General features: G+C 54.0%; 11 protein-coding genes across 11 annotated transcripts; 3 read left to right on the top strand and 8 right to left on the bottom strand.

The window, feature by feature from the left end:
- Positions 1 to 173: 173 nt before the first annotated feature.
- KL928_000677 (uncharacterized protein) lies at positions 174 to 875 on the top strand (the record flags this gene model as incomplete). The annotated part of the gene is made up of 1 exon (XM_043206398.1): positions 174 to 875. The coding sequence occupies one exon, from the start codon at positions 174 to 176 to the stop codon at positions 873 to 875; it is 702 nt and encodes a 233-aa protein (XP_043062572.1).
- Positions 876 to 908: 33 nt separating this feature from the next.
- KL928_000676 (uncharacterized protein) lies at positions 909 to 2183 on the bottom strand (the record flags this gene model as incomplete). The annotated part of the gene is made up of 1 exon (XM_043206397.1): positions 909 to 2183. The coding sequence occupies one exon, from the start codon at positions 2181 to 2183 to the stop codon at positions 909 to 911; it is 1275 nt and encodes a 424-aa protein (XP_043062571.1).
- Positions 2184 to 2255: 72 nt separating this feature from the next.
- Positions 2256 to 4622, bottom strand: KL928_000675 (uncharacterized protein; the record flags this gene model as incomplete). Its single annotated transcript, XM_043206396.1, has 1 exon — positions 2256 to 4622. One exon carries the CDS (start codon positions 4620 to 4622, stop codon positions 2256 to 2258), a length of 2367 nt encoding a protein of 788 aa, XP_043062570.1.
- Positions 4623 to 4972: 350 nt separating this feature from the next.
- KL928_000674 (uncharacterized protein) lies at positions 4973 to 5423 on the top strand (the record flags this gene model as incomplete). Its single annotated transcript, XM_043206395.1, has 2 exons — positions 4973 to 5285; positions 5395 to 5423. 2 exons carry the CDS (start codon positions 4973 to 4975, stop codon positions 5421 to 5423), a joined length of 342 nt encoding a protein of 113 aa, XP_043062569.1.
- Positions 5424 to 5485: 62 nt separating this feature from the next.
- KL928_000673 (uncharacterized protein) lies at positions 5486 to 6615 on the bottom strand (the record flags this gene model as incomplete). The annotated part of the gene is made up of 2 exons (XM_043206394.1): positions 5486 to 6341; positions 6560 to 6615. 2 exons carry the CDS (start codon positions 6613 to 6615, stop codon positions 5486 to 5488), a joined length of 912 nt encoding a protein of 303 aa, XP_043062568.1.
- Positions 6616 to 6799: 184 nt separating this feature from the next.
- Positions 6800 to 8421, bottom strand: KL928_000672 (uncharacterized protein; the record flags this gene model as incomplete). Its single annotated transcript, XM_043206393.1, has 2 exons — positions 6800 to 8180; positions 8387 to 8421. The coding sequence occupies 2 exons, from the start codon at positions 8419 to 8421 to the stop codon at positions 6800 to 6802; spliced, it is 1416 nt and encodes a 471-aa protein (XP_043062567.1).
- A 54-nt stretch (positions 8422 to 8475) lies between these two features.
- Positions 8476 to 9619, bottom strand: KL928_000671 (uncharacterized protein; the record flags this gene model as incomplete). The annotated part of the gene is made up of 2 exons (XM_043206392.1): positions 8476 to 9462; positions 9533 to 9619. 2 exons carry the CDS (start codon positions 9617 to 9619, stop codon positions 8476 to 8478), a joined length of 1074 nt encoding a protein of 357 aa, XP_043062566.1.
- A 27-nt stretch (positions 9620 to 9646) lies between these two features.
- Positions 9647 to 11695, bottom strand: KL928_000670 (uncharacterized protein; the record flags this gene model as incomplete). Its single annotated transcript, XM_043206391.1, has 1 exon — positions 9647 to 11695. The coding sequence occupies one exon, from the start codon at positions 11693 to 11695 to the stop codon at positions 9647 to 9649; it is 2049 nt and encodes a 682-aa protein (XP_043062565.1).
- A 28-nt stretch (positions 11696 to 11723) lies between these two features.
- KL928_000669 (uncharacterized protein) lies at positions 11724 to 12512 on the bottom strand (the record flags this gene model as incomplete). The annotated part of the gene is made up of 1 exon (XM_043206389.1): positions 11724 to 12512. One exon carries the CDS (start codon positions 12510 to 12512, stop codon positions 11724 to 11726), a length of 789 nt encoding a protein of 262 aa, XP_043062564.1.
- Positions 12513 to 12584: 72 nt separating this feature from the next.
- KL928_000668 (uncharacterized protein) lies at positions 12585 to 12998 on the bottom strand (the record flags this gene model as incomplete). The annotated part of the gene is made up of 1 exon (XM_043206388.1): positions 12585 to 12998. The coding sequence occupies one exon, from the start codon at positions 12996 to 12998 to the stop codon at positions 12585 to 12587; it is 414 nt and encodes a 137-aa protein (XP_043062563.1).
- Positions 12999 to 13121: 123 nt separating this feature from the next.
- KL928_000667 (uncharacterized protein) lies at positions 13122 to 15556 on the top strand (the record flags this gene model as incomplete). The annotated part of the gene is made up of 2 exons (XM_043206387.1): positions 13122 to 13555; positions 13846 to 15556. The coding sequence occupies 2 exons, from the start codon at positions 13122 to 13124 to the stop codon at positions 15554 to 15556; spliced, it is 2145 nt and encodes a 714-aa protein (XP_043062562.1).
- Positions 15557 to 15615: the final 59 nt, after the last annotated feature.

Raw genomic sequence — 15615 nt, 5'->3', positions numbered from 1 at the left:
GCTGCGCGTCGCTCTTTGGCAGCAAAGATCCAATAAGCAATACTGTGGAAATTGGTGTGTAGGCGAGATACAATGATATAGCAATGGGCGGGACTATAATATATTATAATCCGTTCATTCAACGAAATTAGTTTTGGCTGTTCCTTGTTTTTTCTAGCTTAGTGCACATCGCGATGGGAAAAAAAAGACTTGCCGAAGCTGCGCCACAATTCCAAGCCGGCCAAGGCCTCGCAAGACAGGGAGCACCAGCCACCGCGGTTCTTCCGGCTGGTCTAGATACACCTGGCACCCTAGAAATATATCCATCTGAACATGCCAGTAAGTACCAACAAGCCGCTATATCTAACACACAGGCCTATCATTCGACCTTCTTGGCAGACGAGTCGCAAGATACCAGACTTGTGGGCAACTTTGCAGTGCTGCCGCTGAGAACAAGGTTCAAAGGACCAGCGTATCCTGCCTCGTCCGACTACGACATCATCGACGAGGTTCTTGACCTGTTTAGGGCCAACTCGTTTTTCAAGAACTTTGAGATCAAGGGCCCTGCCGACCGGACACTGATCTACGGAATTCTGTTTGTCTCGCAGTGTCTGAACGCCCTCAATGCCTCGACGTCGCAAAACGAGGCTGTTCGCGTTTTGACCAACCTTGCTCTGGACAACTTCTCAATTCCCGGCGAGGTCGGTTTCCCGCTGAACTCTCTTTACCAGCCTCCAAGAGACAAGAACGAGGCGCTGTTCCTGAGACAGTACCTAGCCCAATTCAGACAGGAACTGGCCAACCGTCTGATTGCACGGATTTACAAAGATAGCAACCTACCAAGCAAGTACTGGCTGGCCTTTACCAGACGCAAGTTCATGAATAAGAGTCTGTAACAATGCGGATATCGATTAGTATGTAAATGTGTCCTACATTTTGTATAGCGCGCCGCCTCTATCTTCGAGCTCGTTCACCAGGTCCTGGACCGAGTCGCTGTCGTAGTTCCATCCCAGCATCATGCTCACCTTGAGACTCGCCAAACAGGGTAATCGCTCTTCCCATAGTGCAATGGTGAGGTCGTCCGGGTGGATCTTGGACCCTTGGCCCAACAGTCCCGAGGAGTCAATGCATAGTGTGCGCAAAGGGCGCGGGTATTCTTCCAGCGGCGGCAGCAGCTCGTCGTGAAACAGGTCTTTGGAGAAGTACTCGATGTTGATGTACAAATAAACAAGGTTCGGACAGTAGAGGAACACCGTGTCGAGAGAGTTGCTTTTGAGTTTTGGCATGGGATAGAAGATCGAGAGTCGCCGCAGGTTGTATCCGATGTGCATGAGCATTTCGTTGATCGCTTCTCCGGTGATATTCGGACAGTGTGCGAACTCCAACGACGTGATGGAGGCCGGAAACCGCGACTCTGTGAGGAACTTGTTGGATATGCCGCCCTGGAGCCGCAAATACCAGAGCTTGGACGGCCATTCCATGTCGTAGTCCTCGCACGAGATCGAAGACCGTGGAAACGAGAGCTGCTCTAGCAGCGGGGCCGACTTGATGGAGTTGAACAGCTCCCTCAGATTCACGGTCTCAGAGACGAGTCGCAGGTCCAATATCTTCAGGTTGTGGCAGAGTCGCAAGCTGATCAGCGGTGAAAGCCCGAAACTGGCTTGCGAGGCAATAAACACCTCCAACGACCCGCTGAATCGTCTCAGAAGCTTCGAAACGTACGAGTTTTTCCCCGACTGTATGATCTGGGACAGATCAAGGATCTTGACAAGCCCCTCAAACCGTTTCTTGTTCTGGTGCTGGGATACGAGGTCAACAAACTGCGCAAAGTTCGACGACTTGAGGCGCGGATAGTAGTACAACTTGGGCATCAAAACGTAGTAGAACGCACGGCTGATCAGGAGATGGTTCAAGCAGTACGGGTTTTCTGTGTGTTCCAAAACCAACAAAATGAGCTCAAAGGGCAGCTTCATGCGGTCTTCTTGCACAACCATCCCACGCCCCAGGGCAACGGACACTTTGAGAACATCCACCTTCTGGAACTGAGACCGGGGCCACACATAGCCATTCCACACCTCGGAAAAGACCTCTGGCTGCAGCGTGGTGGCTGCCCCAACACCGGCCGGGCCGTTCTCCTTCACCCCGTATACGTATTTCTTGTACAGCTGGCCCCTTGTCTTTTTGGGCCGGCTCTTGTTAGCCATCGTGAGGATACTGTTTTTTTTCCTAGCAAGACTATTAATATGTTATCTACATCCGTGCACCGCGTGGCTAATCTAGATATCCAGCACCACCTTGAACGAGAAAGGTTGGTATGCAATTCCCTCGCCCTCGAAATACTTGGACATCGACTCGACCCAGTGCAGTCTGAGCGCGTGCAGCATGGCAGACGTGCCTTCCATGACCACCAGAATGGCCACCGTGAGCACAAACCACATGCCAAACATGAGGAACACAAACACCGATCCCAACAGTCCTGTAGCTGAAAAGCTGTTGGCGATCGTCATGGACCATAGCACGGACGACAGCTGTGCGTGTGCAAGCGAAAGGGCCCACAGACGGAGGTACGACGCCGTGTGGGAGACGCAATTGAGGCAGAACTCGATGGTGTGAATCACCTGGTGGATCATCACGTCGCCAAATGTGTGTTCCTCGTGCTCTTCCTCGTCGTCAAGATTCAGGTTGGTCAGGAGGTTGTTGCTTGACGACTCCGAAGGCAGGCTCTCGTAGTGGTGCGAGCTTGAGAATTTGAAGTGCAACGGCTTGATGAGCAGCAGACATGGCACGGAAACTAGCGCAATCAGCAAAAGAGCGACCTGGACAGTCGACTGGCCAGGGTACAGCTCGTCGTCGATTTTTCCTGGGGCCAAGAACATGTTGATCAGCATGTTCAGCAAGCTTGGAGCCGGCTTGTTGATCTTAATCCAGTCGACACACCACTTGTAGACAATGCACAGCGACAGATAGCCAAAGATTCCCTGCATGAACAAGAGCCCAGGAACGAAGTTGCCGATGATGTCTATTTTGGACTTGAAGTAGACATAGTTCACGAGGGAGAATGCGTAGGAGTAGGTCATGTGGATGAATCCCATGAGAATGGACAGTTTCATCTTGTACGAGTTGGTGAAGAGCAGGTTGTTCTCTGTTCCATGCCATGCTGGGTCAAGACCGAATGGATACACGCCCGTCTGTGTTCCGACTATGGTTTCTCCTTCTTTCCAGGACTCTGGCCACTTCCAGCCGGATTTGAAGAACGTTGTCGAGAGCGAAAACACATCGTTGTACAGGAATCCGGTGTACATCGAGAAAAAGCCCATCATGAGCAGAATGTATCTTCCGGAATACGCCATGTCGAAGATCTCGTCTCTCTTCATCTTGGCGATTTTTCTCTCGTTGAGAACGAGCGTCAGAGCAGCCAGAAACATGATGAACCCGTGTCCCAGGTCACCAAACATGATAGCAAACATGAACGGGAACGTCGCCACGGTCGGCAGACCAGGGTTCACCTCTCTATATGTAGCAACACCGTACGCATCGCACATCGCCTGGTACGCTGCAGTGAACTTGTTGACTTTATGGTAGGTTGGCGGCGTCCTTGTTGTCTCAACGGTGTTGACGACAATAGGGAACGACTCCTCGGGACTGTCAGAGTACTTGGTGGTGATTTCCTCCAGCACGCTCTTCACTTTGTCGAAATCGTCGCTAGGCACCCATCCTTCTCCGATAAGACACCGTCTGGCCTGGTCGTAGTGGCACAGGTTCATCACGGAGTACACGGATTTCTCCAGCTTCACGGCTTTCCACCAGAGATCGAGCTCGGAAGCAACAGCGCTCAGTTCGGTCTCGAGCGTGAGTTCTGTCGACTCCAGCACGTTCGTCACGTCCGCAAGCTTCTCGTTGACCTCGCGCATTTGCTGGGCTCTTCTTTTGGCCTCCTGGTCCACAAAATACAGGTCTGCATCCAGAGACTCGCAGATCTTGCGCACGCGAGACAGAATGAGCTCACCGTGCGCAAAAATAATGAAACTGTTTTTGTCGACGTAGCTTTTCGTTTTGATGTCGTACAGTCTTTGGCCTATTTCGGCCGAAGTGATGAAAAGATTGCCACGGAGAACACGCCACAGTATTCTCTCCAGGACTTCGACCTTGGCTCTGGGAATCACCCCTGTGATGAAGTTGGCGTCGCGAACTCCCCCGTTCTCCAAAAACTCAGGCTCGCCCAGATCGATCAGGTCGGCGGTCTCGACATGCTGGAAATACCTGTCGGTGGCTGCCAACACTTGCTGGTACTGTTTCAGGTCCACCTGTTGTTTGAGAAGGTCTTCAGAGGCGTTGCTCAGCTGGCTGATGCGGTCTTCCAGAAGCTGCCCGTCTTCCACAATCTCGTCCAGCTGGCTCGTGGTGAGCGTCTCGGGAGTCGAATCGTACTCAATAAGCTTTATTCCCCTGTTATCCATTTCCGACTGGAAGTAGCGATACTGTCTTTCCACGTTGTCCAGACGCCTGATTTCGTTGACAAACGAGCGCTGGAACGCGTTCACCTTTCTGTTGAGATCGCGGAACTCAACAAGGCCGAGCTTGCCCAGAGAATAAATAGCTGTCCTGCCGATCTCGGCAGGGATATACAGCTGAACCAGGGACATCTCCGCCGAGCCTGAGGTTAGAAGTCCAGAGCGCAAACTGTATACTTACGGAAAATGGCTTCAGGTTCGACAGTCATCGTGTAGTGTGCAAACAATGCGTGTGTCTAGCAAAGAACGGTACAAATATATTAAAACGAGAGTTTTTTGAAGTGCTGCACAGAAAATCGGAGGCGTGCACGACCTCAGGAACTCTCGCAGACAGGCACGGCGGTGTACGGATGTCGCCGGATCTCGAGACAGTGCGGCACCATTTGCCGCTAAGATAAGTGATAATGTCTTGGACGCAGCTGTGTGCAGGTGAAATTTTCCGAGTATAAAAGCTTGGACAAGGGACCTCGAACCTTGCTCTCATGTCTACGTTAAACCCCATCCACTCCCGGCTGTCTGCTATCAAGTCGCACCAGTCACAAGTGAGGGTGATCGATGCGACCCAGGCTGCCGGCGACGAGGATCTGCTGAAGGAAATCGGATACAAGCAGGAACTGAACCGGAAATTCAAGACCTACCAGATCTTTGGTATTGCCTACAGTGTTATGGGCATTTTGCCCGGCGTGGCCTCTGTTTCGTCCATCGGGCTTGCTGGTGGTCCTGCGGCTTTTGTCTGGGGCTGGTTTGTCACCTCGATTATGATTTTAACTATTGCTGTTGCCATGAGTGAAAACGGTATGTTGGACTTTTTTTTTTTTTTAATCCGCTAACAAATAGCGTCTGCTATTCCAACCAGTGGAGGACTTTATTATTGGACCTATGTGTACGCTCCAGAGAGATTCAGGGTCCTGTTTTCGTACATCATCGGCATGACGAATGCCATGTCGCTCTGTGCGGCACTCGTGAGTGTCAGCTACGGACTTGCCGAGGAGATCCTAGCCATCGTGGTGATCCAAAAAGACGGCAACTTCGACGTGACAGAGGGCAGAACGTACGCGGTTTTTGCTGCGGGCGTGATCGTGGCTGCCATCGGAACTTGTGTGAGCAGCCGTAACGTGGCCACCCTGCAGACGGTGTCGGGAGTCGCCAACACGCTGGTGATGTTCATCTTTTTGGTGGCTCTGCCGATCGGAGCGTCCCAGGCGGACTTTGGCAGAAGAGACGCCAAGTTCATTTTCGGCCACGTCAAGAGCTACTCGGACTGGAGCACCGGCTGGCAGTTCTGTCTTGCGTGGATGGCGGCTATCTGGTCGATCGGCGCATTCGACTCTCCGGTGCACATGTCCGAGGAGGCCCAGAACGCAACGTACGGAGTTCCTCTTGGTATCATCAGCGCAGTCGGGGTTTGTGCATTTGGCGGCTGGGCGTGCGTGCTGTGCCTGGTGGCCTGCATGAAGCCGGACGTTGCTGCTGTGCTCGACACTGAGACCGGCTTCCCGTTTGCTCAGATCTGCTACGACGCCCTGGGGAAAAAGTGGGCCATCGGTATCATGTCGCTCACGGCGGTTTGCCAGTGGCTGTGTGCGGCGTCGATTCTGACCGCGCTTTCCAGACAGATCTGGGCGTTTGCCAGAGACAACGGGCTGCCATTCTCGAGCATCGTCAAGGTAGTCAACAAACGGCTCAGAGTGCCTATCCGGGCCGTCATCTTTGCTACCGTGGTTGCGTTGATGATCGGCTGTCTGTGTCTTGCCGGCCCGACGGCCGCCAACGCTCTTTTCTCGCTCGGAGTGTCCGGAAACTACGTCTCGTGGAGCACTCCGACCCTGCTCAGACTCACCTCTGGCCGCTCTGTGTTCCGGCCCGGAGCGTTCTACCTCGGCAAGGTGCTGTCGCCGATCGTGGGCTGGATCTCGTGTCTGTGGACGGCGTTCGTGCTGGTGCTGTGCATGTTCCCGTCGAACAAAACGGTGGAAAAGGACACGATGAACTACAACGTGGTGATCAGCTGCGGCGTGTGGATCTTGTCGTTCGTCTACTTCTTCGTCTACAAGTACAAGCACTTCCACGGGCCGCGGTCGAACCTCGAAGACGACGACGACGACGAGCCGCTAAAGGTGGACATGGTGATGGAGGGCAAAGGGGCGTGATCTGCACGATTGCTGCCACTGATAAGAGCGGCGGAATTTGCGTGCTGTTTTCGCTCGTCCGTGCGTCGGCGGCTAGATGTGCGGCGCGGCGGCGAGATAATTATATAGAGCCACTAATCAAGCGACTTATCGCGATAGCTGTGCTAAGCGGGTGTCACACTACCCAGCTATATATGCCACCATTCCGGACATGTAGCTGGCCCAGATATGTCGCACGCAATCACGTCTGTGCTGTCGCAGCGGTCGACCGCGCTGATGTCGCCCGTCCGCACCATCGACGCCAAGCACGCCCACGGCGACGAGGACCTGCTCCACGAGATCGGGTACAAGCAGGAGCTCAAGAGAACGTTTTCCACGGTGCAGGTGTTTGGCATCGCGTACAGTATCATGGGGCTGCTGCCGTCGATCGCGTCGGTCACGGGCACGGGGCTCGCATCCGGGCCGAGCGGCTTTGTGTGGTCTTGGCTGATCGCGTCGGTGTTCATCTTCCTTGTGGGCGTGTCCATGAGCGAGCTGGCGTCGGCCATTCCAACCAGCGGCGGGCTCTACTTCTGGACGTACCACTACGCGCCAAAAGGCATCAAGGTCCCGCTCTCGTACCTCATTGGCCTGTCGAACTCGCTGGCCCTCTGCTCCGGGCTCGTGAGCATCGGGTACGGAAACGCAGAGGAAATCTTGGCTGCGGTGTACCTCACAAAAAATGGAGATTTCGAGATTACCACAGGAAAAACATACGGCGTTTTTGCTGCATGCATATTTGCACAGGCGTTGTGCACCTGCTTTAGCTCGAAGCACATCGCGTGGCTGCAGACCACGTCGATGGTGTGCAACACGGGCATCATCGTGCTGTTTCTGATCGCGCTGCCCATCGGAACCTCCATCAACTCCAGCTTCAACGACGGCAAGTTCATCTTCGGCACCGTGCAGAACCACTCCGACTGGCCCATCGGGTGGCAGTTCTGTCTCTCGCTCATGACGGCCGTCTGGACCATCGGCGCGTTCGATTCCTGCGTCCACATGTCCGAGGAGGCAAGAAACGCCACCTACGGGGTGCCCATCGGCATCATGTCCTCGATTGGCGTGTGCGGCGTCGTGGGCTGGTTCATCATCATCTGTCTGACGGCCTGTATGAGCCCAGACGTCGACGCCGTGCTTGCCACAGAAACGGGCTTCCCGATGGCCCAGATCATCTACGACTCGCTCGGACGCAGATGGGCCATCGCGTTCATGTCGCTCATGGCCGTCTGTCAGTGGCTCATGGGCTCGTCGATCCTGACGGCCCTGTCGCGGCAGGTCTGGGCCTTTGCACGTGACGACGGCCTGCCGTTCGCGAGCGTCGTCAAGGTGGTGCACCGGACGCTGAAAGTGCCGATCAGAGCGGTGGTGTTTTCGTCTCTCGTCGGCTGGCTCATCGGCTGTCTGTGCCTGGCCGGCTCCACCGCCGCCAGCGCCCTGTTCTCGCTCGGAGTGGCTGGAAACTATTTGGCGTGGTGCATGCCCGTTTTTTTGAAACTCACCAACGGAAAATTCCTGTTCAAGCCTGGAGCGTTCTACCTGGGCGACTTCTACTCCCGCCTCGTGGGATGGACAACCTGCGCGTGGGGAGCGTTCATCATCGTCCTGTGCATGTTCCCCTCCACCAAGGAGGTCGAAAAGGATACCATGAACTACACGGTGGTGATCACGTGCGGAACGTGGGTGCTGTCCCTGGTGTACTACTATCTCTACAAGTACAAAGTGTACCACGGCCCGCGCTCGAACTTGTCGCCAGAAGACGTCATTGAGGCGGCCGTGGTGCCGGATAAACAGGAGTTATAAAGAGCAAATGATTCTCGTTACAAAAGCCGCACGTAGTTGTAGGGGAAAATACCTGTGGTGCCGTCGGTGAGTTTCATGCCGCGCCACCACCCCGGGTTGCTTCTGTCCAGGATCTTGATGCGGTCGCCCTCGCGGAAACTCAGGTCGTCGGGCTGCGAAGCGTCAAAGTTGTACATGGCCACGCACGTCTCTGCGGGAGCCGTGGTCTCGAGAACCTTCATCTGCAGCTTGTTGAGCGAGATCTGGTGGAAGTTCACCACAGACAGCTGCTCGATCGAGTCGACGACATGCTCCTGAGCGGCAGCGAAAGCCCGCCGCATGTTCTCCAGATCAGTGTCGTACTGCAACGTCTCGAGGTCGATCTTGAACTCGGTGGAGAGAGACGCACACGTGCCGTACAGGTTGTGAAAAATCGTAAAAGTAGCAAAATAGGTCATCACAAACACCTGGCTCATGATCTGCTTGATGATCAGCATGAACAAGGGCAGCTCCATTTTTAGCTTGTTGTTCAACAGGTCGTACTTGAGCTTGGCCTCGTCGAGTCTTTTCTGGACTTCAAACTTGCGCTTGTGCTCTTTCAAACTCAGCTCCGGCTTGTCGGCGAGCTTGCGGACCTCCTGCTGGTATTTCTCGTAGTCCATGCTCGCGTAGTGGCGTTCCTTGATAGCCTTGTTGGCGTTTTTTATCTGCTTGGATACTTTCTTCAGGTGCGCGCCGACGCGTTCCTCAAAAAGCTTGGTTTCCTCCTCCATCCCCGGCTGGAGCATCTTGTATTGCTCCACGTACTGCGTGGTGCGGTCAAACATCGACAGTTGCCGTTTATTGACGATCCCGCCCTCAGACTGACTGCTGATGTCTCTGAAACAGACGCCTATGGAGATGCTGTGTGCCAGCAATCTCGACATCGAGTTGCGGTGTTTCTGCAAGCTCAACTCAAAGGTCTCAAACTGCTTATCAAGTCCCTTAATTTCAGACACAATCCTGTCAAACTCAGGATCAGAGATCTTTTCGCCAGACCCTAGCTTGTTGATGTATTGGGGAGCCTGAGATTAGTCGCAAACGCTCCCTACTTACCCTCTTCACAACATTGGACACGTCGTACCAGTCAATGTCTGGCCGAGGCAGCTCGTTCACGGCTTTCTGGAAGTTGGAATTATTCATGCTAAACAATATCGCGCCAAAAAAAATTTAGGGATCAGGTTTTTCAACCACCCTTTTTTTGCTCGGATGGCCATGGTCGTAGCCGGGCCACGCGCTGATTTGCCGCGTTCTCTTTTTCGCAAATGAGGTAGTGTCGTTGTTCACAAGCACTTTTTCCAGCTCGGCTTTCTGCTCGTCCGTGATATCTTCCTTCAATTTCTTCACTCTCTCCTGAAGCAGTCGAGACAGAGCTTCAATCAGCTTACTCGAAAAACTCTTGTCGATCGGCAGGTTGCCCAGAATCACCGACCGCAGCTTCTTGACTATCGCGATGGCGTTCAAAGTGTCCTCAAAACTCTTATCCTTGCTCGATAAATACTCTGGTGGGTTCAGTACCAGCATCGCCGCATAGTAGAGCATAATATGAATATGCACAGGCGCATACTTTAAGGCCGACAGAATATCGGTATCGCCCAGCACAAGGTTCAGGACCGTCTCTGCGGACGACAGAGCCATCTCCGTCGATACCATGCGCGACTGCTGGGGAGACAGTTCCAGCTCGTACTGGTCGTCGTCGTCATCCTCGCAAATTTCTCTCTGCTGGAATTTCTGGCCACTCTCCTCCATATTCTCAATCTGATCGGACTCAACCTCCTTCCAGCGCGGAAGCTCGTCTCCGTCCATGTGCAACGACCTCACTGCAGCCGAGTTGATGTGCATTTTGGCAAAATTGTAGTATATGAGCGTGCTCTTGCTTGACCAGATCGGGGCGTTGTTGAATGGCGACAGCATGACAGTCCACTGGACCATCCACTTGTCGAGCTCGAGGTTGGTCTTGAACGGAAGTCCAAACGATGCGGGCGCCATGAGATCCCACGCGTCGCCCTCAAACACTTTGCTGATTGCCTGGTTGTACTCCACCTGAGAAACCAGTCTCAGGTTGGAATAGTTTTCTTCGGGACCAGCCTCTTCGGTGTCGTCTTCGAGAAGCAGGTGCCGGCTCTCCTTTAGTGTTTTGTCATGCGAGTTCATCAACGGCTGTCTATTAAATACCAGCGATTGCTGGCCATCGAGGATGTACAGGAGATACCACAGCTTGAGCTTGTTTTTGTCGGAAACCTGCGAGTTTTTGGACCGTTTGTTCAGCTTCAGATTGCTGGCCAGCTGGAGAGCCATTCCCGTGAACATCTGGTTCTCCTGGAACCAGAAAGCACAGAAGCACAGCGCAAGCACGGTGTTAAACGTATCGAGCTCCGTGGTGGGCACCCGCACGAGCAGATGCTGGCTCATTTTATGGATTAGTTGTTCGAGTTGGCGGAACAAATGGCTGAGAAGCGGGTGGTGGATCGATGCGATTGCGCACACGCTGGCAAGCAAGAGGGGAGAGGGGGTCCACAGCTCGTTGACAGAGTATTGCGAAATGTTGAACCCGAACAGCTGTGGAGAGATGTTTGAGTCGAAGAACCGGAACAGCTCCTCGGCCTCGCTGAGCGAAAGAATATCGGCTAACGATTGTGGTTCGGCAGACCCGTTCCGCGGAGCACCCTCCGAGGAAGCTTTGAGAAGCAAGGGCCGTGATGGAGACTCCGGAGTTTGCAGGATGGTCAGAATGTTTCCCAGCTTGCTGCCAAAATCCTGCAATCGGTCCTCCACCGACGAGTGCCAGCCAGCGCCCGGTTTCGGCTGGTTTGTCTGCTGGGGCGGGTTTAAAATATGCGACAGCGATGCTGCCCGTCCTGAGTTTGCATGGGGCATGGGTGGAGGCTGCGTGGAAGCCAGCTTGGTGGTGGGTTTCGGAGGAGACTTGACGATTCTGGACAGCTCCTTGGTGCTTGCATCGCCTACCACCTTGTAGCTTGCGATTTTGTACTCGTAAACACATTGCAGGTTCTGTGCGCGGCACCGTTTGCAGCTTTCGTCGTTACTATCCTTTTCGCACTTGACCTTGCTCCTTCGACACAGCGTGCACGCCTTGGGCCGTTTTTCCTTTGCTTCGTCGCCCTGGACGATTTTGGCCGTCGCCCGATTGCGCGAGACATCGCTCATCAGCCGCTGATGCTGATGAGGATTGGGCAAAATCGGCAACTCGCCGGTCATAACAAATCGCGAATTAAACTTTTTTTTTTTACTCCAGTAGCTTTTTGATGAATTTATAGCCCGTCTTGAGCATCTCCTGTCCCGTGTATGCGTTTTTGTTCCGTTCAAACGTATCCGGCAACGATTCCATGCTGTAGTCAATGAACTCGTCGGACTCGGTGTCGGAGACCTCGAAATTGCGGAACGCCCTGTTCAAAGTGTGCGCCTCGTGTGTATTTAGAGCAAACAGTACCTTGAAGGGAAACGGGGCCACGTCAACGCTGGCAATCGGAGGTATGTGCGATTTGTTCGTGTCGACGTGCTCCAAAATGGCAAACAGGTTGTTTTCGAAATCCTGCTTGTGCAGATCGAGTTTGCTGGCCCCGTTGACGTCAAGCATCTGATTCTTATTGATCAGGATACTGATCTTGAGAACCCATTTCTCCCAGCAGTTCGCGTATTTGGCCATGTTTGGAGACACCGACGCCGACGACGACTGCGACTGCGGCCGTGTGCTCGGTACACTGCTGTTGGGGTGCTCCACCTCGCGGTCGTAGAACTTGAGAACCATGACGCCTTTCAGCACCATGTTGTCGTTGAGGTCGGCCGTCGAGCGGGACGCCTCGTGCGAAAAGGCGTCCGCCAGCGCCTGTGCCTTGGCATCGACCAGCTCCTCAAGCTCGGGATTATTGGCCAGGGGGTAGGCCACGCCGTAGAAACTGCTTTGCGAGGCGCTGACACAGCCAAACAGCCGGTGGAACAGAATTGACCACAGCACGCCACGCACGTAGTCGGCGGCGGTCTCGAGGTCGGCCACTATTTCTAGTTCGAACTCCATAAAGAGGATCAATAAATAAATAAAAAAATAAAGGTGATAAGATACGAGGTAAATTAGCGTGGGTGTACATAGTTATGAACAGGCGCGTTCGCGCTCCAGAAACTTGACGAGCTCTTTTTGGCGGAGGTATTTGCGTTCGTTGAGCCATGCACGGCGGTAGACTGCCAGCAGGGCGAGCGACGAGTCGTCAGAAGACGAAGGTCTCGACGGCTGCGTCTTTTGTGACGAGGACTGCTGCGTGGGCGGCCTGGAAGGTTCCTGCTGTGTAGATGGCTGGGGCGGCACATTTTCCACGTCTGTCTGCGCTGCTGTCTCCGCCACAGACGCACTGTCTTTGGCTTCGTGCGGGTCCTCCAGCACGGCCTGAACGCTCTTCAAGCTGTCAGTCCCGTCGTCGACCTTCCGCCGGACGTTGTTTCTCACCATGGGCGTCAGCGGCGTGGTGGGCGACCGCTTTTGGGCATGACGATACGGCGTGGCACTCATGTAAAAACAAATAAAAGCTCGCGCACGGCCGAGAAAGCTTGACGGGGAGTTACCCGGCCACTGGCAGAAAATTTATTTCCCACGTCCACGAAACACATTTTTCATTCTATTCCAGATCACAACATGTCCACCGAAAGAACTTTCATTGCAGTCAAGCCAGATGGTGTCCAGAGAGGCATTTTCCCAGAGATCCTGAGAAGATTCCAAAACAAGGGTTTCAAGCTTGTGGGTATCAAATTGACCCTGGCCAACGAGTCTCTGCTGAGGGAGCACTATGCCGACCTGCAATCCAAGCCATTCTTCCCATCCCTGCTGTCCTACATGATGTCCGGCCCAATTCTGGCCACCGTCTGGGAGGGCAAGGACGTTGTCAAGCAGGGTAGAGCCCTGTTGGGTGCTACCAACCCACTGCAATCTGCCCCAGGTACCATCAGAGGTGACTTTGCCTTGGACATGGGCAGAAACATCATCCACGGTTCCGACTCTGTCGAGAACGCCGAGAAGGAGATCAACCTGTGGTTCAAGAAGGAGGAGCTTGTTGACTACAAGCCAACCATGTACGGGTGGATCTACGAGTAAAAGCGATAATCCTGTCCATAGAGTCGCCAGTAAACTTGGTTAGCGATGCTGGAGTTCAGTGCCAGACTGGATAATTAAGTACCGTCAAGCAAAATAGATTCTCTCGTCCCATAATTATTTTTTTTTTGATTTTCTCCCATTTTTTTCAAACTTTTCATTCCATGTCGAAAGTACCACAAATATACTGTAAGTAAAACCACCGGTGTGCACTAACTCCAGGTCGGCAACCGCGAACAGTGCAATTGATACAGGCGCAGCCGGTTTTCAGGCCCGTGGAGAACTTTGAAGCGCCCTCATCGGAGACCAGATGCTCTGCCTACTCGCCCGACGGAACGCTTTTTGCATACACACAGCCGAGCTGTGTGACCATCTGCGAGGCGGATTCGGGACGCGTACTTTTCACCATCCCCGTCGGAGACGTGTTTGACTTCCAGTTCTCGCCGAAAGGCACGTTTTTGACCACCTGGTCCAAACCAACAAAGTTGGACGACGAGTCCGGGAACTGGGCCAACAACGTCACCGTTTGGAAGCTGGACCTGGCCAGCAGCGCTGGGGTGTCCATCCAATCGTATCTGAACAAGAGCCAGTCGGGCTGGAAGGCCCAATTCACCAGCGACGAGTCGATCTTCTGCCGGATGATCAACATGCACCAGATCGACTTTTTCAAGTCGCACGAGCCGGGCCAGAAGGCCATCTACTCGATCAACGTCAAGGACCTTGGCCAGATCCAGTCGTTCAAGATGTCGCCGGGCAAGAACCCGTCGCTGGCGCTGTTTGTGCCGGGATCCAAGGGCAAGCAGTCCTACATCCAGGTGTACTCTCTGCCGAACGTCAAGACACCAACTTCCCAGAAACAATTTTTCAACGGCGAGTCGTGCCAGTTCACCTGGAACGACCTGGGCACGTCCATCCTTGCCCTGGTCAGCACCGACGTGGACTCGTCCAACAAGTCGTACTATGGCCAGACCACGTTGTATTTATTGGGCATCTCGGGAGCGTTCGACCAGAGAATTGCTCTGGACAAGGAGGGGCCGATCCACGACATCACGTGGTCGCCCACGAGCCGTGAGTTTGCCGTGATCTACGGCTACATGCCGTCGCAGACGACGTTTTTCGACGCCCGAGGAAATGCCATCCACTCCCTGCCGCAAAACTCGTCCAACACCATTTTGTTCTCTCCACACGCCAAATTCATCCTGGTGGCAGGATTTGGCAACTTGCAGGGCAACGTGGATATTCTCGATAGACAGAACAAGTTTGCCAAGGTGGCCTCCTTCAAGGCCTCCAACACCTCGGTCTGCAAGTGGTCGCCAGACGGCCGCTACATCCTCACGGCCACCACGTCTCCGCGGCTGCGTGTCGACAACTGCGTCAAGATCTGGTACGCGAACGGCTCGCTGTGCTACGTCAAGGAGTTCCCGGAGCTGTACAGTGTCGACTGGAGGTTCCAGCCGCTGAGCGACTTCCCGCCTATCAAGGGCCTGGACGAGTGCTGCATCCCAGACGTTTCTGCGGTCGAGTATCTGGCCAAAAGGGCTAAGATCTCGTCTGCGGCTGACAAGCCTGCCGGCGCGTACAGACCGCCTCACGCCAGAAACCAGCCGTCCGAGCCTGTGAGAACGCTGGCTCAGAGAGAAGCGTTGCAACGCAAAAAACAGGTTCCCGGCGCAGTTCCTGCGAAAAAGACCATTCCAGGAGCAGTCGAGCCTGCCAAGCCGCAGAAACAGCAACAGCAGAAGAAGAAGAAGGGCGACGACAAGCCTGAGCCGCCGAAGCAGGAGGGCGAGGCCGGAGTCATTGGCGGAGTCATCTCGTACGAGGAAAAGAAAATTAGAAACCTGCTGAAAAAATTGCGTGCCATCGAACAGCTCAAGGTCAAGAAGGAAAACGGAGAGTTTCTGGAAGACACGCAGGTGCTCAAGATCCAGACCGAGCCCCAGGTCCGCAAGGAGCTGGCTTCTCTGGGCTGGTCCGAATAATCGAAAAGCATCTGCCAATCCCAGATCGGGCATGCCGTGTTTTTTAGCTACTACAATTA

The sequence above is a fragment of the Ogataea angusta genome, assembly GCF_019207475.1.
Source record: "Ogataea angusta isolate 61-244 chromosome Unknown 61-244_NODE_1_length_1302399_cov_90.877568, whole genome shotgun sequence".
NCBI classification, from domain to species: domain Eukaryota; kingdom Fungi; phylum Ascomycota; class Pichiomycetes; order Pichiales; family Pichiaceae; genus Ogataea; species Ogataea angusta.
This window is presented reverse-complemented; position numbering and strand designations above follow the sequence as displayed.